A 27,370-nucleotide genomic window follows, 5' to 3' on the forward strand; every position below is an offset into this window, starting at 1 on the left:
TTGTTACTTAGGGTAAACAAAGACTACTTAGTGACTTATAGTCACTTTATAATAAATAACATCTGCCTATAACATGGGGATTTCATTACTTTACTTAAAGCACCCAATGATCACTTACAGTGAGTTATACTCACATTAAAAACATTATAATAGAGATTATAATGTGTTATGACAGCTGTGAGAATTTTAATACACTTTGATCTTTGCAAATACAGTCAGTGGAGAGCAAAAATGGTAGTCTGGACACCTGAACTTATCAGTCATTATGAAATGACTTATAGTCTGTGATGACTATCGTTATGAATCATTCTGAATATTTGTAAATGCTTATAACTATATGCACACTATAATACATTGATTCATCATTTTATGCATTTCATTCATTTTAGACACTGCCATCATAATGGGTTATGATAAAGCATTATAAATAACCATGGGTGCTAGTAACTGTGATTATACAGCAATATAGAGGCATTATAATGCATTATAGATATGTTCATAATGTGTTACATTGCATTGTAGACATGGGCTTCATAGAAAGTTTTACCACGTGTGTGAATTTATATTGCCTAGTCTTCTTGTAGCGCATTGTAATTGTGCTTTTAAGTAGCCTATATATTGTTGTAAGTATGTTTTGTTGCATGTACTATGAAGAAGGCACATTTATTTTGTACGTCTTTATGGCATGTGTTATGGTGAAACCAAAGGAACATTTTCACATCCTGAAGTCTTCATCTTTGTATTTGTTTTCGTATTTGTGTTTGTGTTCTGATGACCGGGTTGGATGGAGAGAATTTTCATTATTAATTGTCCTTTTGGTGATATTATGTTTTTGCACTAACATCAAACTTCTCATCTCCTCTCCTCCTTCAGCCTCAGATGCCTCCTCATCTTCCTCCTCCTCCTCATCGCCTAGTCTCGGAGGGTTCGTGGGCTTCATTTTCACCCAGGAGCCTCAGGACACAGTGACGGTGCGCGGGGGCCTGCTGCAGCTTGACTGCCAGGCGCAGTCTGATGCAATGGTGGGACCTCCCACCATCACATGGCGTAAGGATGGCGTGCTGCTGAGCACAGTGGTGGACGACCGGCGGCAGCAACTGGCTAACGGATCACTGCTGGTGCAGAATGTTGTGCACTCGCGGCACCACCGACCTGATGAGGGCGAATACCAGTGCCTCGCTACGCTGGACGGACTTGGCAGTATTGTAAGCCGGACCGCCAAGGTCACTGTGGCCGGTAAGTTACAGATATATTTTTGTACTACGTTATTTAATTAAACTGTCAGCAAACCATAGCAGGTAGAAGGGTAAAGGTATACCAAGGTCTGCAAGTGACTGCTGTTACAACCTACGTCTACTAACCACCCAAAAGAAATGCAGTATGATCAGCACAACTAGTGAATGCTAAATACTAGTAGATGATAATACTTTGAGTTCTCTTTTCACGAGCCATAAGCGCATCCACATTTTACTCTGTCAACTTCTCTTGAGACTTTCTTTGACACACATGAATGCCACTATAGCGAGGGCTCGATTTGTTTGTTTACGTTTTTCTCTTATCACTACAGTGGCATGGATTGATGACGCATGCCACTGATGACGCATGCCACTGATGTTTTTTTTTCTTGGGTATTGACATAGATGGACGTATGTCATAACCTGCGATTCAGAGGGCACTGTCATTGTACAGTCTGCATTAGGGTTGCAAATTGTAAGCACTTTTATTAATTGATTATTAGTAAAACTAATGATTGATTAATCATTATTTGACTAAAACATAAAAACCTTGCTTAGTTTACCCAAAGTTTATTGTGAATACTTTGACAGCATTACATAGCCTAATTAACTTTCACATGATGGTTAAATTCTTAATGACCAATTAATCAATCATTGATTAATTGTTATTATCCCTAGTCTGCGTACATCGACTTGATGCTGTACCCAAATTTATAAGATCCATGTTGCACAGTATAGCTGCACTAAACTTATAAGACTGATAAAATCTCACAGTCTGTAGGAGGCTTCAGGGTTAGCCTTCGATTGATCAGATCCTAAATTCATCCTAAACATGCTCTTAAAGTAATAGCAAACTCCTCCTTGTCACATAACAGCTTTTGTGCCCCACAGAGCTCAACTTTATGTCCTCTTCTTTTATGAGTTTAAACCATTTGCTTCCACTTGGCCCCATTATGCAAAAAATATAATTTGTAAGACATATTATTTCAACTTAAGATCCACTTGCTGGGTTTTACCAAATATGGTCTCCTAATATTGGGGAAGAAAAGAAGGCAAAAAAGGAGAAGGGGGAAGGGAAAAAGAAGAGATTCTCTCATTTAGTTGAATGTTTCCGTGACACCTTGACCTGTCCTTGGCATTTACACTTAACACACACACACACACACACACACACACACACACACACACACACACACAAGTTACATCCACACACCTCACAACACTGACACACGCACACTTAATGTTGCTCAGCTTCCTCCATTTATTTTACTGTTCATATTTATTTAATAGAACCAAAGTAATTCACCTGTAATGTAATTTACTAAGTGGAGTGTGGCTTAAGATCAATACCGTTATGGAAGACATTAATAGACAGGGAGGCACAGAGGCTTAAGTGCATCACCATCACCAACAGTATGCACTGTCTACACTGTGGGACAATATATTGTATTACACTCCTGTTAGTTTGAAGGATTATAAATTTATATTTAATTTGTAGGTGAAAAAATGTAAATGATATAAAAGGAAAATATGAGACTAATCAAATATTGGCTCATTTAACCATCAATTAGCCTCAGATTGTGACAAATTACATTTGTACTTACATCCTTGAATGTCCAATAATTTGGCCTTTGTGACCCGCTGTACTGTCACCTATCAGCAAATATATCAGGAAAATTACTTATACTAAGATATTGAAATTTAGTTTTTGCTATGTTTATTAATTTGCATGCATTTAGTAAGAGCATGAAGCTCAACATCATCAAGATTGCCTCTCTCTTTTATAATGGCGAAATTCCAGGCCTGATTCTGCATTAGCTTTACTGAGACGCTGCAGGATTGGACTTTAAATGTGAGGTCAGAGAATTTGTCATTCAGACTCACTCACTTCTGTTAAGTTGGCTGATGGAAAGAAAAATTATAGGCCTACCAACATGCTGATTACATCTGGGACTCTGATATCGAGGTTCTGGATAACACACACACACACACACACACACACACACACACACACACACACACACACATTCTCTCTCTCGCTCTCTTTCTCTCTATCACAATGTGTGTATCAGCTGGGTGTCTCTTTAGCTCGCTCAGCTCTTTGTGTTTGAGTGTTATGCTCTCTGGAGTGACTCTCATCCTCCCAGTCAGTTAGAGCGATTAAAAAGACAGGAGACCAACAGCTGCAGCTCATCAGGAGGGGAGAGAGTGCAAGTGTGTATGTGTGTGTTAGATAATCTGTCTGGTTTTGGGCTTTACCATTGCCACCATAATCTAACTGTTTCCCACTGCAGGAACTTAACCTCTCGCAACGTGTAATACAAAACCAGAGCTATAGTCAGGATCACTAAATAAGAGACGGAGAGCAAGTCTCGAAGGCTTGGAACTCAGTCCTGGAAACTGAGTCAAGACTGAATCCAAATTTGGTTGAAGCCAAGCCAATAAAAAAGAAAACAATAACATATCCCATACAATAATTGTCAGTGTTGTTTTTCAGTTTATCATAATTACAGGAAAGTCCAAAATGTTTCCACATATTTTTGAATGTGGCTATTTTATATTTTTGTGGTTATTTTTTAAAAATGTTCATACACAAGCAGTATCAACCTGTACTCATTCTGACGTTGTCACCAGGTGGTGTCAGTTTGTAATGTGGCTGGATGGAACCTTGCATAGTGTTATGATGTGCCATCAGTCAGCCAGATGGCACCTGGAGTGGCTGTATGGTATGCCGCTTGACAGTGTCAGCTTGAAATGCCGCAGATCATGACGTGATGTAAGGAGTGTGAGGTTGCCTATAGGGTGAGTGAGGGGAGGGACAGTGGATGGGTCTGACAAACCCCAGACCCTGGAGGTTGTCGTTAATCTCCCATCTGAAAGTAGAGCCAATCCATAATGTTTTTTCCTTGAACATGTTCCAACCATATTACATTTTACTTGCATTCCCCAGTCAAACTTATAGAGTATATAACTGTCCACTATTATCCATCATATCCATACACTCCCACCCTCCCACACATAGCAACCAATATGCCCCCCTCCCTCCACCATTTCGGTTTAAGCTACTCTTAAATGAGGATGCTTTGTTCTTACATGCAAGAAAAAACATAAAAAATAATATCTCTGTGGGGAACAGAAGGCTGTTTGACATCAAAGCAGCAAACAAAAAAAAAAAAAAACACACAAAATGCTGAAATAACCTGTGGAGTCAAAACACCCATAAAACAAGATATTCCAAAAAGTGGTGAAATTAGATTGGTGTACTGCAGTCCTGCCTTTTGAGGCTTTGGTGGGAGCTTCATCTTTGCGTCTCAACTGTATTTTCAGCCAATTCTCATACCAATACTTTGTCATACCTATTTGGGATGAGATGCAGACTCCTGAGGGACCCTTAGCTGTCTCTATGAGCTACACTGGGCTTTCAGCTAACTCTATCTGCAGCTATATCTATATCAACGAGAGCAGCAGATGTAGTGTTAAGAGTAAGGAACTCTGCATAGGATGGCCAAATGGGGACTGTCACCCAGGGGACCATGGTTTGTGCCCCATGTGAAATCAAAAGTAAGTTTTAACATACCATTTTGTATCTTACTTAGATGTGTCACATTCACACGCCAAACACACAGACAGAGCGGACGTATTAGACAAGTTTGGAATGAGAATGGGCTGAAATTATGGTATACCGGGGTATTTAGAGGTATATTTTTCAATACCATTATGAATACAGGTGCTCCTCTTTCTCTTAAACATATTGTATGTATTGCACAGCACACACCAATAAAGCTAAGTCTCCAGGCTCTACTTGTGGACCAGGCAGCTGAGGTGAAAGAAACCGTAATACCTAGTGATGGAGGGAAAAGTCACAGGACTGTAAACAGCCGACTGCCAGCAGGCAGAAAGGGACCGTGGAAAATAAGGACATGTTTTTTCCCATCTACTTTGGTGAATTAAGGACTTGGTTTGACCAAACTGGAGCTGGTGATTGTTGGGACAGTGGACTCACTAACTCGATTATTAGTGAGAGTGGTAGGAGACATATTCAGAAATGACTGAGAAATATTACATACCGCCCAACCTTAAATTGAAGGCCAGTTTTGAGAGTAATTAAAGTAAGCAGAAGTGGTGCTGATGTTGTTAAATGTAAAGTTGATTCACTAACAAAGACTCCAGGGTATTGCAAGGACCAGTTGGTCCCTAAAGCTGTATTCAGCATTTTGAGCCATTTTGCTGTTTTTTTTTTTTTTTTCAGTTTTGCTGTGAACTACCTTTCTCTGAATGACCTCCTTACACCAAATAATAATGAAGGCCTGGACGTATTAGTTTGTTTGACACGAGTTCTTGGTTGTTCTTTTGGTATTGGTTGTGCTAGTCGATACAGACCCAGTTGTAAAATGGTGGTTGTTGTTGTTGTGTATGTGTAACATAATTTCTGTCTAACCAGTCATCATCAACAGCACCTGGAGCTTGTGTTTGAGCATCACAACATTATAAACCTTCATGTACTGCTGAGGTAATTCATCAATGAACAAGCTTGTTGCTATGACATCAACTGCCATTTCATTGGTCCGTTGTTCAGTGTAAATTTTGAGCTCGTATCCAAACCTGAGCTGAATTGAATGTGTTAAACAATTTAAACACACACATTCATACACATGCACACACACAACATTATTGAAAATAATTCACCCAGATCCCAGTATTACATTAAAATATGAATCAGTTCGGCCTGCATGCCATTCACAGACTTACACTCACACACACACACACACACACTCACACACACAAAAGCGACACACAGGGGGGCACACAACACATTACAAGGCAAAATGCTAATGAACAGCAGAGGCTTAAAAATTCAATTAGCGGTCTCACTGTGTGTGTGTGTGTGTGTGTGTGTGTGGGTGTGGGTGTGGGTGTGTGTGTGTGTGTTCAGATATGACTGTAAACTGGGAATTAATTAGAAACACTCAACATTCAGATAGATAGATAGAGAGAGAGCAAGAGAGAGAGGAGAGAAGAAATGGGGAAAATAAAGAGAGGCGGAGCCGAGTGAGCGAGATACTTCTGAAGAATGAGCAGAATAAAGAGGGATAGAAAGAGCCTACTACTAGGATGAGAGAAGGAGAGAAAGAAAAAAGAAAAAGAAATAATACACAGACTGAACACTGAGTACAAAGAAATGCAAATATAAGGGGGTGGAGAGGGTAATAGAGACAGTACTGAGGATAGAGAGAAAAACAATTTCAATATTAACATTGTTTCATTTCTATATAGCACTGGCACATTTGTTTCTTTATTTGACAATAAAGCCAAAAACAAAACAATTCAAGGCAAAAATGTTAAAACAAAATATGAAGTAACTTTTGGAAATTAAAAAAAAAAACCTATAACTAAATGCATTACAAATGTTTTGAGCAAATCACACCAATTCTTGTTGGTGAATTATGTTAATGCAGGTGATTTTTTTCCTAACAATACACATTGTTAAGGGGTCAGTTAAAGCTGAATTCTGTGGCCCCTCCTCAACCCAAACAACACATTGGCTGACCTGCTTTTCCCCCAGGGATTATAATAGCAGTTGACAGGGTAGCTAATACACAAGTATTTGGGAAATAGACTGCATTTATGAAGCACTTCACACTTTTCCTTTTTAATATGCTGTTCACACACAACAATGGCAGTGAACTCATACAAGGTGAGGACTGAACCATTGGAGAAATTTGGGATTCAGTGTTTTGCTCGAGGACACATGGACAATAGTACATGGGGATGGAACCACAGACGTAGGGATTAATTATTGACTGGCTGAGCCGCAAATGTAGTTGATTTGAAAATGTGATGATAGCTGAATCATCACTTAGGCTAAGGAGAGACAAAATTAGAGGGGATGCTGCTCGCGGTGTGAGTTCAGGTGTAGTTTCCAGCTTGGTTAGGTTGAAATAATAAACTGATATCTGATGTTTGATTCCTTCCGGCTCACAACAAGCAGAACAACATGTAAATCTGCAGAGGTGACAGCAAAGCCGTTACTTAGGAACTGTTCTGTAGCTGTGGCGCTTCCTGACATTTTCCACTTTCCACTCTATAGTTCCACTACATCTCAAACCGAAAATTGTTTTAGGAATTACTTTTGTACAATTCAAGTTGACATAAGAAAAAGAAGAAGAAAAAGAATTTCTTTTACAAAAAAGAGCTTTTCTCAGCTTTTTGTCCAAAATGTTGTGTTTTTTTTTTTTTAATGAAAACTCACAAATTCAGATGTTGATAAAAAAGGAACGGAAGAAGCTAGAATTAAATGGCATTTTGTGTATGAAAGCTGAAGATCTGTTCTTTATCTTGATGCATTCATTGTTTATTCAAAACTCAAAATATTCTGGAGGTCTTGAAAGATTAGTAAATATGACCACAAATGCTGGCGCAGGCTGGCAACTCAATAAAAATACTCTGGTGGGGAAAGAGCAGCATTATCAAATTATATATATCATGATAAATATCGATATCGATCGATATGGGGAAAATTATCGTGATCATATTTTTTGCCATATCGCTTGGCCTACCCTGAAGTGATTGTGATGGTCAATGTGTCTGTCTGTTCTTTGTGCATTCTGGCTCACTCTAGAATCAACTGATTGTATAAAAAAATTGGTTGGTTATTATGAAAACACTGTATGAAGGCCAATGCTACAATTTCCACCAATGCGTTGAGACCCCTGGTGGTAGGGTTTGGTAAGTTTCCCAGTGGTAGTGAGCGAGGTGAATGCATTGGAGTGTACGTCTTGTCTCATTTGTGGTCTTATAAACAGAGAGAGATTTTGGCCAAAAATATTAAACAGGAAAAATTGTTAAACTTTGTTTCGTGTACATTGATGATAACCTAATGCAAAACAATTACTGCCTCAGATAAAGCTATTTTAACCAGTGACCGACAAAATACAATTCTGGAAAGTAGTAATATAGTTTCAAATGCAAGTATCTGACTATATCCAAAGACACAATACCAATACTGACAGTAAAGATCAATCATTATCAAAACACAGGACATTTTCTAGGCTCTCTATCATGGTGTTATGGTAGGGTATTTAGAAATCCTGAAGATATGTTTTTCAATACTGTCATAAATACAGGTATTCTAGTTTTTATTAAATTCACTGTATGTTGTGCACAGCCCGCACCATTAGAGCCCAGTCTCTAGTCTCTACTGGTGGAACAGGCAGCTGAGCTAGTGGTGGAGGGAGAAGTTAAAGGACTATAAACAGCTGGCGGCCAGTAGGCGGAAAGAGACTGTGGGCAATAATGGTATGTTTTTTTCCATCTAACTTGATCAATTAGGGATTTATTTTATTTATTTCGACCACACTAGAGCTGGTAATTGTTGGAGCAGTGGACTTACTAACTCGATTACTAACCAGATTACTAACTACCACTATTTGTTTCTGTCGAGTTTGAATGAGGTGTTTTGTGGTGAGTTCATGAGGCAAGTAAAAATTGATCTAGATAAATTGATTGATCTAGATAAAGTTGAATTCAAAAGGTGCACAATTGTATTCCTCTGTTTGAATAGGAAAATAGGTGTGAGAATATTACCTATCTCAACATTTTGTGGGTTTCTATTGTGTATTTATTAGTTTGAAAAGTTGAAATAAGTAGTGCACACACTGCTGGTGGGCTGTTTGCGGCGTACACTTATACCAACATAAATCGTATACCCGGTGAAAGGTTTGAAGGTATGAAATATTACATACCGCCAAAGCCTAACATTTTCTGAAAAGTAGTTTTGAACATACAAGGTGTCCACCTGACAGGGATGATTGCTCTTATAGGCCTTCTACATTTAGCTTCTCATCTCAAGCAAAGATGTCTTAACCTCACAGTGTTATCTCCCAACCACTTCAAACACAGACTATTATCTTTAAACTCTGAGCTTAAGTTCATAGCCATGGAGGCGGAGACAGAGCAGCCTTCAGTCCGTCCATCTCCAATTAGCCATGGACTCTCAGAGGATGTGGACAAATCCCAATTAAGGAGGAGCAGGGTTTGAACCACAAAAGCAGATAATAATCGTTCCCAAGGCGACGATTCAGAGCAGGAGCGTCCCCAAATCCCTCTGCTGCCCTCGCCTGTTTGCTGTGATTTGCATGTTATTATCCGTCCGAGTTATATTTTGGTCCGTTTGTCTAATGAGGAAGAAAACAGCAGGGAGACAAAAGCCGCCGTCCTTAAAGAAATCTAAGAAATCTGAGTTAGTGAGATTTTTGTTGAACATGGACGTAGCTGGTTTGAAGTCAGGAAGTTGAAGTGAAGACATATTGAGTTCGGGGTCAAACTCCCTCCTTTTTCTTCTTCTTGTCCCTTTCTCTTGCTGCTAATTTTCTTCCTCCTCCTCTCCTTTCCTCCTCCCATCCTTATGGTTTGACCCATTTCTCTTCTTCTCTGACTTTCCTTCATGCTGGGTTTCTTTTTTATTCTCTGTAATCACGATTTCTTCTCTGACTGAAGATCACTTCAAACTCTCTGCTCCACTTTGGATTCACGAGGCTACTCTGTTTTAGTAAATTCAAGCAACATGTTCTCAGATTGGCATCAAAGAAACATGATGCATCTGTGATTTATTAAATACCAAGAAGATCCTACAAATCCTACAGATCCTACTTCTTTGAACATTTTTTTGACCCACAGTAATTGTCTACTCATTAGCCTTAAGATGGTATAAAGGCAATCAGGAAAGATAATTTCACCTGCTTCCAGGTCAGTTTGCCTTATTTCCTGCATTTTATAAGCTTGGAGTACATCAGTAAAAGATGACTCAGATGAAATTAAAAAGACATCAATGATGAATTTGCTGTGATAAAAGCCCTATAATTATTGTTTTTTAAATGTTATTAGTTGTTTAGGGTCGAGGCTATCTACATGATTAACCCTTTAAAACTTGGGTCAACATCAGTTTTCTTGTGCTGGGTTCAGACTACCTGAGCAAATTGAAAAAAGGCAGTCAGCAACTTGGAAAGTCTGACAAATTGCAAAAACATCAGTAAAAAGTGAACAAAATGACCCGAAAAATTAGCTTAAAAAGAGAGGATCAACAGTACTAAATAACTCACTTATCAAATAAAATACTAGCCCTCAAGTTTGGACAGTGTTCCATTTGTCAACATGAGGGGGGGCAGGCTTTATGGTCTGTACTTCAGCCAGTCACCAGGGGGCGATCGAGATGTTTATGCTTGACTTCAGGGGAGCTGTAATCTTTATATACAATCTATGTATGGTTATTTAGAACTCATTTAATCCCTTTGAAATGTACGACATTGACATGAGATTGCCTGGTGTTTTCTGTACTGTAGAGTATCAAGTCAGATATATCTGACCTCAAAGAAAATTGCACAGTTGTAAGTACTACTTTGATGTTGATGTTGACAATAATTACAGTTCATAAGCTGTATAGTAACTTCCATATGACATCAGTAGATGAACTCCCTCGCGTTCGATCTCACATCTATTATTACTTAAATAGCAGGTTTTTAGCCTTGGGTATGTGAAAGGCATCTTGGACAGTTTTGCCGTTCTGACAAACTGCTGTTGCACGCAGTGGTCTTCCTTCATGTATTTGTACTGCAAAAGTTTAACTGTACATGTAGGTCCTAATAACCACATTAGGAAAAAAAACCATGTTTGCCAACATTATGAGGACTTACTCACTTACACTTGTGGATACAAACAGCAGGTGCCCACAATGGAAACTAGTTTTGTCAGGGTTCACAGTGACCCTAAATCTTGCAAATTGCCTTGATTTCTTTCAAAAACATGAAAAGAAGGCAATGAGCATGACCCAAAAAAATGGAAAGAAATTAGTGAAAAAAAAACCCTGATTAGTTTTTGAAAAAGGAAGAAAAAAGGAGGAAAGGAAGTCATAAAAGGAATATGACCTAAAAAATAATTAAAGATAATTTAAAAAATGTAATTATGATAATTATAAATACAGTTTTTCCTTAGATGTTTTAATTTATTTTTCTATAAACATTTTCTCTAGCTTTTTAAAAATAACATTTTAAATCTACTATATCATTGCAATTTGTGGAGCATTTCTCAACAAGTTGCTGATTTCACCAAGTTTTATACTTAATAAAACTTGTGAAAAGGCATCTGAGAGCAGCACAGAAAAGTGATGATGCTCCAGGTGTCAAATGGTTAAAACAATTTCCCAGGGTTTTAGAACTAGACCTGTGGCAGTCATAGTTAAGGGTTGAGCCTCCTGGAATGAGACCTACGTCATTACAGTGTCCTCATAAGTGACAAAAACAAGATGTGTTTTATGCGTGTGTATGTGTGTGTGTGCAGCTGCAGGCAACGGCGTGATCCACACAGGAACAGACAGCAGCAGAATTTATATAAGACACACAATCCAAATTCACATCACCGTTCCCGTTGCCTCTTATCTGTGTGATGTCACAGTGGCTCAAGTCCTCACCACCGCGGAAACGCAGAAACCTGCATCCAACAGTGGCTCGTCCCACGATTCAAGAGCCAAAGGGAAGTGTTTCTAATGTTAAAAAACAGAAAGATAAAGTTAGTGTTTGTGTCACAGTTAATGTTTGTGCGTGCCGTTTGTCTTTTGAGGTAAAAGAGAGGAAGCAGAAACTGATTCAAACCGGCAAGAAAACAAAATAACAAAAACATAAACTGCAAGGAAAGCCAGACACCAGGCTGCATTTGCTTTCCTGTCTCACCTCGGGATGAAAAGTCCTATGAATTAGGATTCATATGCTGACAGAAATTCAGGACTCTTGGGATTTGGAAACTTGTTCAAAACTTTATAACACAAAGCAAACTGCGGTGTTCTTTCTCTAAAATGTATTTTTAACCCTCAGGGCCCGCTTTAATACAACACTCATATCACGCTGTGCTTTTCATAATCAGGGTTTTTTTTTTTTTTTAAATAATGTATTAATGTTATTTTTTACTTTCCCTGGGTTAATATTTTAACCATCAGTCCCAATTACAAATGTTAAATGATTATTACTTTTTCAGATTTTTAACACTTTCAATGCCAGGTTTTTGTCATGATGACACTGTGTTGAAACTAACAAAAAATGAATAATTTTCATTATACTATATGTTAAGTAGTTGTTTTTTTTTTTTTAATCACAGCCTGGGGTATGTTAACCTGATAGCAGTCCTATGTCTCGTCCTCGCAGCAACACTGATTGTGACAGTGCACCTAGTGGAAACAGTATGTATTTTCTCTATATGCCAAAAACAGTAAAAAATATTACATCATCAGGTGGAAAATAGTAAAAATTACAAATTCCAAAGCAAAAGCTCCAAAGGACACCCATAAATAATACAATGCATGTTTTTATGCAATTTTATAAAATATCAGTTTGAATGGGTTTCAATTGAACATTTTTTGCACTTAACAGTATGAATTTAACAATTTAGTTCCCACAGTGAATTTTACACTTTTTGTAGAAGCTGAGCTGGGAATTCCAAAACTAAACAAAAATATAAAATGTATGCCATATGCATGAACACAGCCGAAATGATTAAAAAATGAATGGAAATTGTTGAAAATTTGCCAAATAGTCCCTAAGGTTTAAAAATGTTAAGACACAGAAATGTCCTCTAAAGCATTGCCTTCTAGTAATTAAAGAAACAAAATGAGTGTGTTTGAGAAATGAAGTCACCATCTTAAAGATTTAGGGCTTGATCCAGAGCTTAGTGGTGATAAATGCCAACCATGAATCACAATGTTCCAGGACTGAATCTGGTTGGATCGTTCATTGCATCTCTTTCTCCCTAGTTTCCTGTCATCTCTCCATCTAATAAAGGCATGAAATGTCCCAACAAAGAGGTAATGTCCAAACGTTGTCCCAAGAAAATCAAGGGTAGAATTAATGCTGTTGGCAAGACTTTTGTTCTGCATCAGTGTTAATTTTGTAAGTTCCTACAGCCAAATTAGAGAATGAAACAGCTAAATGGCATGCACTGAGCACTGCAAGCCAATGTCTGTGCAGCTGGCCAAATATGGTTTATAATTGAGAGATATTCTGCTTTATATTTATACGAAGAAAAAATAGGTAGTACTGCACTGGGTGAAGAAACTTGGTTTTGGTAATGTAAAAAATCATGTACTTAATCTAGGTCAATCTACGTGGACAGCAGTTAACGTTAGTACCATATTACACTTTACATATGATCAAAAAATTATATTTAATATGTGAAATAATAAAAGTGTCTTACCTTTGACCAAAGATTAACATTTGCCTGCCATGTTTATGCCTTTATGATGTCAAGTCAGCAACTTGTGTTATAAAATATCAATGTCAGTAAACTTGCCTGGCATGCTTTATAGTTAGAAGTTTGCTTGCTTGCTGCAGCTAATAGATGCAGATACTAGCATGTGAAAATACTGAAAATAAATGATATCTACTAGGAACAAATAACCATATATAGAATTTCTTACAGTCAGTTGTTGGAACCGTCCATGCTTTGCGCCATTTCTGCTGCCCTGAAACTGTCACAAATGTCACAACTCAGCAACCAGGGTATCATTGAAAATTCCCAATTTCCCACTCATTATGACTTTGGAGGGCCGTTCATGTGCTCGTAACTCGTAAACATGGTAAATACAATGTAACTGAGGAACACTTGCCAGATTTAGGTTATTAATGCAGTGCATAATCAACTTATCAAGTGATATATTATTGCCCAGCAGTTTATAAAATGAATGAAATTAGCTCCACCTTTACTGAATTCAGCATTATCACTAATCATACCCCAGTAATATAATACACATTATTCTAAAATTGGCTTTTCTGCATAATGAGTACTTTTACTTTTGGTACTTTGAGCATATTTTGATGCCAATAGTTAAGACTTTGAGAGCAGGACTTTTGCTTGTAACAGATTATTGTTGTTACTTTTACTAGAGCAGCCTAAAAGATCGGAATACTTATATCAACGCTGCCTGCAGGATTACTTAAAAACAATCACTGTTGGTTGTGGATGGAAATGAACCTTGTGTGTGTAACGTGTCACTATAAGCCTGTCAGTGTGACGATGGGTGACACAGCAGCACCCAGTACAGTGGTGATTTTACACAACAGCCTCTGGTTTAATTATTAACATGTCGTGCAGCCCTGCGTGAGTCCAGCACTCACACTGTGATCCAGCTGCTGGGTGAGCGGCATGCTGCAGCACGCTGGGCAGCAGCACGCCACCCTAGTTCCCCCTGGGGTCCAACCCGGACAGGCTAGGCCCGATAGTGGGATTTTTTTAAAGACGAGAGATAAATATTTTATAAATGTGATGACATTTGGTAATGGTTTATTTCAACCATTTACATTTTGACTCTTAGGAACCTTTTGGCACATTTTACATTTTCATTCTTCATTTTTTGATAATTCAATTTTTGATCCTGCAGCCATCAAAGCATAAAAACATGCATTGTGTTGTATCTAGATGTTATTCAGGGCTATTTTTTTTCTTTTTTTCCACCTCATAACATGTAATTTTTTACCATATTTGGCATATGAGGACAACGCATGCACTGTCACAATCAGTGTTGCTGTAAATCATTGACATATCCCAGGCTATGGTAAAATAAATTATAATCTACTTTGCATGTAGTTTATTTTAAAATGAATATATAAATAAATTGTCTAACGTCATAGTGGTATCATGACAAAAGCCTGTCATTTAAATGGTTAAAATTCTGAAAATTAATTTTATACTTTATATTTATGAAAAAAAATGTAAAACTTAAATAAAAGTACAAAATAATATCAATGTAGAACATTCTTTAAAGCTTGATTTGGAAAAGTGCATATTGTGCACGGAGCAATATGAGTGTGTATAATATTAAAGTGGGCCCTAAGGGTTAATACTCCATTATTATAATAGAGATGGAGTAACCTTTTTCCTGCCTCTGTGGACCAGCCTCCTCTGTTTGTGACTATACTTGGGTGACCAAACTAGTTTACCCTCTGGATGTTAATAAATTGATGTAATCATAATCAACATGCTGGAAAAATGTCATGCCACCTGCCGGGAGAGGTGACTTCCTGGAGTCTTGTCGTCTTCACTGCACAGAATTACAGTTTTGACTCTACTGATGATGTGCTCTTTGGTGGAGAAGTGACACCATATACAAGGACTAATGGCGAACATCAATTGTCTTGTGTAAATTCCACAGAGTCAGTCAACCCTGCGTCACGGCCACAGCACAGCCTCCGGAGCCAATTGCACATGTTCCAGATAATGCTCCTGCCACTGTACATGAAATGGACAGAAAGTAGATTTTTTTTTTAAAACAAAAATACAGTTAAAATCTCCTACATATCTATTTTGTTCATATAAAATTCATCTGTTATTAAGATGAATATGTTTTTAACTAAAACAGAGCCACAACTCTTTTTTTATACTGATTTGTATGATTATCAAGATGTTTTTTGACTGAAAAATGACAAAAATTTCTTTGAAGTACTTAGGTCATGGTTTGACTGCAGGCTATAACAAAACAAAGTGGGTAAAACATCAATAAATGTCATTTAAACAGACAAAAAAGGAAAACATTTATATATGTATATAAAGCTCAGGCATGGTAGAATCACAAAAATCAAGGAAAAATTACCACAGAATCAGGGGAAAATGACAATATAAACACAATCCCCACTTCTAAAGCACTCCTGGACGGTCCTTGTCAGATATAGAGTCGTGTTGAGGATGGAGCACAACAGTGGTGCAGATGTAATGCCGTTGACATCCTGCTGGTGGAATCAAGGCGTTAAGAGTCAAGAGTTACGAGTTTTTGCGTCTTATTGATTCTGCACCCAGCCAGCTGTCACTCACAGCTCTGTGGTCCGCAGCTGCAGCTTAAGTTTGGGTGCACCTTGCACCTGTTAGCCTTTTCTGACCTGACACTGAAATGCTTTGAAATGGCAAAGGAAACATATGATTATGTCTACTTTTCAAAATAAGATGTAAAAATATATTATTGGATTAAATTCACAGGGGGTATAGAACATGTTTTTGTGACAGAAATCTCAATAAGTAAAAACAAAGGGAAATAATTAAATTATTGAAAATAGTGGAAAAAATAGTGCAAAGTTGTTTTACAATAAATTCATTGATATTCATTAAATTTTGAATATGTCCTTACTGAATTGTTGAAAATGTATTCCTCCACCACACAATTAGTCACTTTTCAGATGAAAAAAAAAATGGAATTCAGACAAATTAGAATAGAAAACACAGAATTTGGGAAGAAGTACAACAGGATCTGGAAAAAAAAATAGAATTGATTTCACAGGACCCTGTAAATACTGTCATGAGGTTCAAAAGGCAAGAATAAGAATATTTCACATATTCCATGTAAATATTCATATTTAATCATGTAAGCCAGTTTAAACTCAGCTATACAATCACAGAACATTATCACACAGAAGAAAATAAGCTACTCTTTATTGAATTCCTGACATTCCTGCAGAGTCGAGTTAATCTGCCCAGAGGCCCTGGCAGCCATGTTGGAATTAAAATACAACGGTGCATCAGCTCAACTGATAGAATACACAGAGTGAGGCTGGCATCAGTGGGGTCATGTGTTTATGTGGCTACAGGCTGCTGCTTGTTGAAGTGAATCTGTTCAGACAGGAAGCGGCGTGTGTCCTAAACACAGCGGGCTGGACACTGCCTGTCCACACTGTCCCTGTCTCTCCGTCTTTCTGTCTGACTTTCATCTGTCCTCCTGCTGCTCAGAGTCGAACTCACAACTCCACCCGCTGTGCCTCACTTCACTCCTGCTCCATTTTTGTCTAAAGAATTCTCCTCTTGTCGACCTGAAAAACCTTTGCTGTCAGCTCACCTCTTCTTCCTCATCCCTGCTGTTAATGTGTCTTTTGATTCTGGCTCAGAAATACTATTGGTATACTAACTGAAAGTACTTTCTGTAGGTGTATAACTCGCTTGTTAAGCACTGATTGTTGTGACAGCAGCAGTACAGTAGTAATGATACAAGTAGTTGTAGAAAACACCAGTTTGGTTTAGTACAGTTCAGTTCTAAACTGCTCTGGTTTGAGTGTAGTTTAGTTGTGTTAAATTAAGCAATATTACACGAGACGATGTGCTTTAACGTCATGTGAGCACGACAGTGATGTGGTCTGTAAGCATCTGTAAGCATCACATGACGTTAAAGCACACCCTTTGTGTAATATTGCCATCATAAAACTACTACCAAAATACAACTATACAAAATAAAAAATGTATAACCAAAATGTATTCATATTTTGGGGCAATTAACTTTAAAAATACAAAGCTTTTTGCGACTGTTATCTTCGTTTCTGTTGAAAAACGTGCAGTCTGACTTATAACTGGAAAACAATCAGTTACATCAGTAGAATCCTATATTTAATGAAACCTAGACCTGCAGGCACATTTTCTAGATCGTGGGGTTTCCCAAACTAAATAAATGCACCAGATATAAACACAGAAATGCTCAGCTTGCTCAGTCTTGTTACAACTAATATATCATTTTTCTATGTACAGATTTAACTACTACATATGCAAAACTTTACCTGTATTTTTAAGCTAGTAGCTGTGTGTCACTGCACAGCTGATGAAGGATGCCAAACATTTCCAATAACTCAAGAGCAAGGTAAAGTCCAAAAGTCAAAATTAATGGAAAACAGAAAGATTATTACCCAAATTCACAACATGTTGTTATCTAACGAAATATTCTGCTTCATTCTGCTTCTTGATGGTGTAGAAGCCTTTCAAAAATAACATTTTCATGGCAGTTCCAATCACTTAGCCTATATTTCCCATCATGCCTTGTGCTAGAATTAGTGGTTTTTAGTTTGCAGTAAAGTTTGCTGTTTTATTTTCCAAAATGGAAATGTCACTTTGTTTTCAGTGTTTATAATGTGTCTGTTCAGAAAATGGTGGTTTATACTGAATCTTTGTGTTAACCCCTAAGCCGTTTTTACCTAGTTTTGGTTCCTCTGGACTTTTTGTGTAATAATGCACTTAAAACCTCTCAAGGCACAATGAAGTTATTTACATATTTTTTGGGACAACCTGGGCTAACAAAATATTTAGGCTGCAGTGATGTCACATTGTACAGATCTTGAGTGATAAATCACCCAAAAGTATTATGTACAAGCTTTTTTGCTGTAGAAAACCTTTCTCTCCTAAGTGTTGGGAATCAGAAAGTGAAAAAAATAAACATTAAAACTATTATAGTTTAAAAAAATGGAAAAACTTTTCCAAAAAAAGTCCCATCATTTTTTGTTTTGCAGTTGTTTGTGTATCCCATTATGTGTGCCATTCTGCAAAGCAGCTCCTCTCTGTGATGCTGCAGAGGGCCACATCACACTCCTGACCCCTCAGAGAGGGCCCTGATTCTCCTGCCTGCTCTGCCTTTAGTCAACACAGGGTTAACATCCATATGAGGCCCTGCTGCTTTTTACACTGTCTCCTGATTTACCCTTGTCTCATAATAACAACAACAACAACAACAACAACAACAACAATAACAGCAACAATAATAATAATAATAATAATAATAATAATAATAATAATAATGATAATAATAATAATAATAAATTATTATTATTATTATTATTATATTATTATTATTATTATTGTTGTTGTTGTTATTATTATAATATATAATAATATATATATAATAATAATAATAATAATAATAATAATAATAATAATAATAATTAATAATAATAATAATAATAATTATTATTATTATTATTATTATTATTATTATTTTGGGGCTACCAGCATTTATTCTGATGCAGGAGGCGCTGCCAATAACACAGAGCGATAGATACAGCAGGATTAGGCCAATCACAGTGCAGTTTGCTTCAGATGATGTGAGGCAGTGAAAGCGGATACAAAGAGTTGGTCAGTCTTCCAATTGGACGACAAGACCAAAACAAACCTCTGACCGCTCCAAAGGAACTATGGGAAACCAATATGGCGTGTAGCATCGATGCTAATATACTTTTATCACAGAAATATGATTAAAATATGGACGGAAGACACTCAATATCGGATCTATCATCACGGATTTATTGAACAACGTCCCGTAAAAAACACCCGATTTCTAGTGCAGAAAAGAGAGGCTTCTAAAAGAGCTACGATGCATCGGCGAGATCTCCGTGAAAGGCACAGCCGGGAGCTAAACACCGCCGAAGAAAGTAAGACGATCCGACCTACGGTCGCAGTTAGGACACTTTACATAAAGTGCAACACATTGTAGTCTCCGGCGACTACGCCGGGCTCGGGAGTTGTCTGTTAATTTTCATTTGGTCAGCTGCATGAACATGATTCAGCATGGGCACACAAGTCATGCATGGAAGCTGACTTACTTCATTTCACACAACTGAGGAATAAATTTACCTCTCTCCTCAGAAAATCAAAAATCTGTCTATGACTTCAGAAAGTCTAAACATCCAAAGAAATTTTGGAAGACCATTAATTTGTTGTTTGCTTGCTGTAACTCCATTAACTTTCCACCTAGTATTCTTATAGACGGTCTCAGGGTAACTGACAAGACTGAAATGTTAAACCATTTCAATTATCTTATTATTTCGTCTGTTTTTTTTGTTTAACTCTGTAAATACCCCTAGAGTTTCCCAAATCTTCAACAGTGTTGCTGGCATTGATCAGGTTTTTAATTTCTCCCCCTTCTCCAATACAGAGGTCATCAGGGATCTCAAAGAACTGAATCATAAAATACCCACTGGCACGGATAATTTAGAGCCTCTGTTTTTAAAATTGGCAGCGGAACCCTCTGCGTAACAATTTTAATCTCACTTTGTCAACAAATACTATCCTCAAGGACTGGAAAACTGCCTTTGTTACTTTGTTACAGACCAATCTCTAAACTCTCTATCCTGGCAAAGGTGCTTGAATCTTTGGTCTGTAGCCAAGTAAAAGAATACCTTGCAACCAATTCTGTACTGTTGATATTGCAGTCTGGTTTCCATAATCAACATAGTACGATTACTGCTGCAGTGAATGTGTTAAATGACATAACTCGAGGCTTTTGACAAAAAACAGTGTTGTCTTTCTCTTTTTATTGATATGTCTAAGTTCCTTGATACTGTGGACCACAACGCTTTACTTGGACAGCTTAAAGCTTACTGTTTTTTCCACAAATGCAGTTGGGTGGTTTGCCAACTACCTGACTGACAAAACCCAGGCAATTCAGCTTGAGGGTGTTACCTCAGGAGTGCTGTAGGTCTTTAAAGGGGTTCCACAAGATTCAGTCCTTGGCCAATTATTATTTACTTTATATTGTATAAAAACTGTCTCCGCAAGAGTATTCCAAACTCATCTTTCCATTTCTATGCTGACGATATTGTCATTTATTGTTTTACACCTACTCCTGCAAAAAGCGTTCGAGTATCTTCAGCGTGCATTTGACAGAGTACAAAAACAACTATGTGAATTGCAGCTTGTTCTGAACACAGACAAAACAAAACTTGTGTTTTTTACCACCTCGATAGTATTCAGATCTGTTTTGTCTGAGAAAATTGTTGCTGGAAACAGTCAACAAACTGAGTTGGTATAACCAACTCATGACTCATGACAGAGTAACATTTTCAGTGATGAGGAGGTGTGCTGCATGCATATTTGAGCACATTCCAAATGTCTTGTGGACCAATCAGATTGCTTGGTCTGCACTACTTGTACGATTGAACTTCCTGTTCTTGCTGTGGATCCACTGAGCATCTGCTTCGTGTTTATTTTGTACACTTTCCCTTTGTTTTCCCCTGTTACAGCCAACACAGTGAAAATGAAAAATGACTCAGCACAGAGAACAGGAAGCGTTAGACAAGAAGTCTAAGAAACAATCCATAAAATATGTATATTTACACTGAGTGAATTACAATGGCAACAGCCAATACTGGAGGGATTATCTTTTGTCTGTGTGTCCATCCATCTTATTCTTTTAAATGTGATACCTTAAGAATGCCTTGAGGACACTGAACTCAAATTAGGCACAAACGTCCACTTTGAGTCAACAGTAAACTGTTTAGAATTTAGGAGTTAAAGGTCAAGGTAACTGTGACTGCGTCCATTGCATTCTCTTGAAATAATATGTCAACCTTGAGGGAATTTCCTCAAATTTGGCAGAAATGTCCAATTCAAGTCAAGGATGAACTGATTAGAATTTGGTGGTCAATTTATAATGATCCTGTCTGTCACATTCTTGTGAAAAACAATATCCTAAGAACACCCTGAGATAATTTCTTCAAATTTGGCACAAACATCCCCTTTGAGTCAAGTATGAACACACTGGAACTTTGTTAGTCAAAGGTCAAGGTAATTGTAACCCCGTCTGTTGCATTCTCTTGAACACAATATCTCAAGAACACCCTTAGGGTATTTCCTCAGATTTGACACAAACGTCCACTTTGATTCAACAGTGAGGTGATTAGAATTTAGGAGTCAAAGGTCAAGGTAACAGTGACCCCTTCCATTGCATTCTCTTGAAATTTATATGACGGAATGACCTTGAGTAAATTTCCTCAAATTTTGCACAAATGTCCACTTCAAGTCAAGGATGAACTGATTAGAATTTGGTAGTCAAAGGTAAAGTTAAATGTGATTCTGTCCATCACATTAAACATTAAAGTAAAACTACCAAATATTACTCATATTACTAATATTACTTCTGTCCTTCCTCCAGGTCCGCTTAAGGTGGTTGTCCCCACTGAGTCTGTCTCTTCGTACCTCGGTGACACCGCCCTGCTGCGTTGTGAGGTCTCAGGCGACCCAACGCCAGTCATCCGCTGGCAGAAGAACCGGGAGGACCTGCCATTGACCTATGACACCGACTCTCGCCTAGCAGTGCTACCATCTGGCTCGTTACAGGTCAGCCGTGTCCAGCCACCAGATTCAGCCACATACCGCTGTCTGGCCGACAACCCTGGCAGCACCAGGACGGGGACGGACGCAGAGCTTCGAGTGCTCCCAGGTAACTGATCCAACAGTGTAACACATGGCAGCTTGATTTACTGATCCTTTAGGCCAGCGGTGGAATGTTAATAACTTGAGTGCAAATTTAAGGTGCAGGGGACATTTTTTACATTCAGTACTTTTACGTTTAATACTTCAAAAGTATTTCCCCATTAACTGATTTTACTTTTACTTAATCCCAGCCAACATTTCCCCAATTATATATATATATATATATATATATATATATATATATATTTACAGGATTGTCCACGCGTTCCCTGCCAATTGTCCACATGGCTAGGTTTACCTAAAAGAGACCAACATGGATTATGCTAGAGCCCCTTGGGTACCAAGTGGGTATTTGCTCAAAATGGGCATCTTGGGGCTTCCGAGTAACCCACCAATGTAGGTAATTGGAATGGGGCCATTGTGGAACCTGTAGTCAGTCCTATATAGGGACCAGTTTTTAGCCTCCTGTGGACAATTGTTGCGAATTAGCACATGTGCTAAAACACTCACACAACACATCTTGTATTGTGATGTCCACATCAAATAAACAGAAATAATAATAACACCCACATGGGCCCCACACACACAAATATTGGCTGGGTAGTAATTTTTTCAGTGCAGGACTTTAACTTTTATCAGAGTATTTTTACTGTGTGACAAAGGTGAGGCTAATCTTACGTCATGTAAAAGATCTAAATACTCACTTGACCACCTCACACGTCCAATCAATTAATTAAGAGTCTGGCTATCCTCAGGAGCTACGGAGCGTAAAATTGTTTAATTTATCTGGTTTCAGTGGAGAGTTTTAGTCTCATATAGTGGTGTCGATGTAGTTTTCGAGTCATTTCTTGAGAATTTTGAAATATTATTTGTGTTATCAACCTCCAAAAGCTGATTTAGATTGCCAGTCTTGTTACGGTGAAGTACTGCAGCAGCACTTTTACTTAATGGCGGCTTCTACTTTTCCTGCAGTCATCATTTTGTCAGGTAGTAATTTTTGTTCATTTCCTCCCAGTGCTAGATGTCTCATTTTAAATGAAATGTGATGTAATGAATATACGGAGTGTAAGATGTGATTTTAATAATGTGTCTGAGAGGAAGCGGCTTCTCATCAGTCTGCAGGGAGTCTGTCAGCCGCCGATGTTTCATACACTCCACGCCGTCCAATTATACGAGTCCATACCCTGTCCACTTCATCACTCAGATAACAGCTCAGGTTAGCTCCCTCTCTCTGGTTAAACACTACTTTGACTCGAGCTCATGAAGTGTTCCTGAGCTCCATCCCAGCAGGGGCTCCCTGGAGCCGAAGCACCGACCTTCACAAGGATAATCACATGTACTTTGCATTACAAACTCCGCTCACACACAGCTGCCAATACTTCAGGCTTGGGACAGCTGAAAGGCAAAGTTTAGGAGAAAAGCTCAATGGGACAAACAAGTCTTATTGATTACCTAAAAACTCACCTGGCAATTAAATACTGTAAAAGTCAAAATACAATGAATATAAAATAAGTCACAGTAAAAAATATTAAATAATGCAGTATATATTAAATGCATCCACTAAGGAAGATAGGCCATTCATTTTATTTTAAGCACATAAAACTGATCATTAGTCAAGATAATATTGCAATCACAATGCTAATTTCTGTTAGCGTGTATGATAATTCCCATGGTTGTAGCAGTTGGAATCAGAATAAAAAAAAATAATAATCAGAAAACGTAATTGTCTGTTGTGACAGAAAAACATCTTATGTAGAAAGCAAAACAAACTCACATGCAGCATGTGTTCCCCCCCAAAAACAGAATAAATACCTAATGCAATAATTTAGACAGAATAAAAATAACAATATACTACTGCTCTATTGCTTTATTACTCAGTACAGTAGTTCCCAACAGGTTTGTTCATGGGCTTCAGATTCCTCCTTCTCATTTTTAAGGTCCACACATTATAAATTAGCACATATCACATTGTTTTTTCACAAAATGTATTAAAACATGTCAGCTTCAAACACAAAGAAATAAAACATATTGCAAGAATATAACAGATGTGGCACTTCAAAATAAAAGCTATGTGATGGAAATGTATTGTCACCAGCAATGTGCAATGTGAATTGTTGGAAAAAATGATGAAAATATGTACATACAAAAAAACAGAAGAAAAACAAAACTGTTCAAACTATGAAGAGTAAACTTATGTCAAAAGAAAAAAAAAAGAAACAAAAAATCATTTGGGTTTTCATACAGGACAAGCCACAGTTAATTGAAATTGATCAACCAATATATGTAGTCTTTACATACAAAAACATTTCTGCGCACATCAGCGCATCACATCTATCCTGACACAGAATATCACGACTGAGGGCCCTTAAAAGAGCGTTCCCATCATCCCAACAAAAAGCACCCCTTTGTGTTGCTTACATTTGGTACATTCTGGGTTCCCCTGCCCAACAAAAGCCTTTGGACTCTCCCACCTCTGCTTAGGCAGCAGGACCAGGAACCTTTGCATGCAGGTGACACCACAGGGATGAAACCACACAACAGCTGGTAACACTGAATCGTTCATTAAGGACTTTGAGAGTTAATCTGTGTGTTTTCTTGATGGTTTACTCTTATAATGATGATTTGGTAACTGTTGACATGCATAGCAGAGCATGCTGAGAGGAACTGTTAGCTAACACTAGATTACCATGTTGACTCTCCTGCTTATGTTGAAGCTAAAGCTAATGCTTTGCTAGTGGCTATCAATGATACTTAAAACTGGCAAAGTGATGCAACAATGATGTTGGCATAGTACAACGCAAAAGTGTGGCTCACCTTTGTGTTAAAGCTGTGTGTAACCTATTAATCAAAAGGCATGGGGCAACGCTGTGACACTGCCAAATTCTTCTAAAAATTGTTAGTAAGTCAAATTTCTCAAAGCCAGACTAACAGACCTAGATAACGCAGTTAGGGGTCGATATACTCTTTCATGTACACGCCTCAACCGGACCAAAACTGGCCTAGATGTTCTGCGTATGCTCCATAGTCCCCATGCTGGGCTTTAAACAAGAAGTTGAACGGCATAAATTTGTGGAAAAAGAGGGGGGGGAAATAAGAAAAAAAGAAGGGAAGAAAGCAAAAAATGAAAGTTACCAAGTAAATCATACAGTCCATACAAAATGTACAATGCTCAAAAGCTAGCCATGTTGTCACTGTTCAACATCAAATGGCCTAATCGAGCAATAACCATAACTTGAGGTCACTGTTTATGTAAAATGTAGGTATATTGCTAGGCACAATTCAGTAGTTGCTGGATATTGGTCAGGACATGTCCCACCACTACTTTAATTCTCTGCCCTTGAGCAAGGCTATAGATTTGTTGGACGTATCTTTATAATTGACATCTGTCTGGCTCAGGGTAAGAACAGGAGAAGAATAGAGAACTTTAAAATTGTAGTTTAGCTTCTTTTTCAGTCTTCAGAGGATCTTTCAAACATCTTAAATGTATAAGTCAGAGAGTGTCCTGTGTTTCCAGCTTTGCCTCTTTGACTTTGATCTGTATGAAGTTTTAATGGATCAGATGGATTAACTTTTAATGATTCCGACTCTATAAATATTTTATTAACTGTGACTTTGTAAAGTTTTCATCAGATGGAACCATCAGAGGGGCTCAGGGGTCAAAGGTCAGAAATTATCAAATGGCACCATCTGATTCCCGTGTGCCATCTCCAGATAATGCATCACTGTCCTACTTTCTGGTTGCTGTAGTTAGAGTTGGAGTTAGTCTGGATGAACCAGTCAGATTAGTGAGTAAAGAGATGAGACATAAAGCTCCAGTTTACTCGTAGAGTAACAGCAAGTGTATGGATCAGCTGTCAGGTGGAGAGAAATGTAACCACGTTTTGTGTATAGACTGTGTGGGCCAGTTTCATACAAGGTTTACTGAAGAGTTTTTTTATTGGCTCATTTCTGCCTGTTGGAGTGCTTCAAGGTTTAGATGGCCATAAAATTCCATACTGGTTGAATCATCAGTAGAAAAGATGAACAACTGCTGAAAATGTCTTTGAAAACTAAATGTACAGAGTGCGCCTTCAGGGTTTTATTTGTGACATTTTGAGTCGTTTGAACCGAAGAAAACAACCAAAGAAAAACCGAAAAAAAAGAAAAAAAAAGTGTGAGGGTGATGAGCAACTTTACAAGAAATAGCCCAAAAATTGGAAAAAAATATTTTAATAAAATTACCTGAAAATAAGCATGCATGCATGTATGCATAAAAAAACAATTAAATAAAACAAGCTCAAGAAAATGCTTAAAAAAATGAATGTCTCAGATTGTTTCCTTGTAACCTTTTACTGCAGTTTGCGTTTTTTTTTTTATCAATATGCAAATTATTTTTTTGTGTTTTTGAAAGAAAAGACCAATTTTCTCAGGTTTCAGAGGTATTAAATGCTAGTGAAAGATGTCTGAATGCAGCACAAGAAAACTGTTGTTCCAGGTGTTAATATATATATATATATATATATATATATATATATATATATAATATAGCAGCAAACCACTATGTAAAGAATGGTGGCTTCCTGAGCAGCGAATGAAGTAACACTTCCCTCTGTGTGTGAGCTTCTCTGGGTTTGTTGTGGTGAGCTGGTCCAGCCACACTAGCATATTAGTGCATGTGTGTGTCCCGTGTGCTAGCTCAGTGCTGCTTTGAACTGTACTCATTTGGTGATTACTGCTGATATTAAGACGTCATCGCAGAAGTATTGTGCCTAAAACATTAGCTCTGTCAGCATTGTTTCTGTTTTTTAGTGGGCACATAATTATTAGCACTGTTAGCTGTCAGCCATCGGCTCAGCCACCTACATCTTGAGAACCGTGTGCAGACAACTTATACTCTGCAGCCCCTTCATACACTCAAGCCCTTTAACAGCTTTCATGTCTGTACTCTAAATATAAAACTAATGTCCAAAATGAACAAAATCCACCAACCAGCATTAACATGTTATTTGTTGTTTCTATACTCAGTTCAAAGGCAAAGTGTAAAATCAACAAGTTACGTTGTTACAGGTTTCACCATACTTTTAAGTCCATCTGAAAACAATGTTGACATGCTCATATATGTGCTACGGAAGCCCTAAGCGGACGTGTTTTTTTTTTTTTTTTTTTTTTAC

The 27,370-nt window shown here is 37.8% G+C and overlaps 1 protein-coding gene across 1 annotated transcript in view; it reads left to right on the forward strand.

Moving 5' to 3' along the window:
• Nucleotides 1-692: 692 nt before the first annotated feature.
• The window catches only part of dcc (DCC netrin 1 receptor), a 239,664-nt gene continuing 212,986 nt past the window's right edge, over nt 693-27,370 (forward strand). Inside the window, exons 1-2 of the mRNA XM_042509652.1 lie at nt 693-1,236; nt 21,940-22,227. Of these exons, the coding sequence (XP_042365586.1) occupies nt 693-1,236; nt 21,940-22,227 (832 nt within the window). The remainder of the gene's footprint in view (nt 1,237-21,939; nt 22,228-27,370) is intronic.

The sequence above is a fragment of the Plectropomus leopardus genome, chromosome 20 (assembly GCF_008729295.1).
Source record: "Plectropomus leopardus isolate mb chromosome 20, YSFRI_Pleo_2.0, whole genome shotgun sequence".
Lineage (NCBI taxonomy): Eukaryota > Metazoa > Chordata > Actinopteri > Perciformes > Serranidae > Plectropomus > Plectropomus leopardus.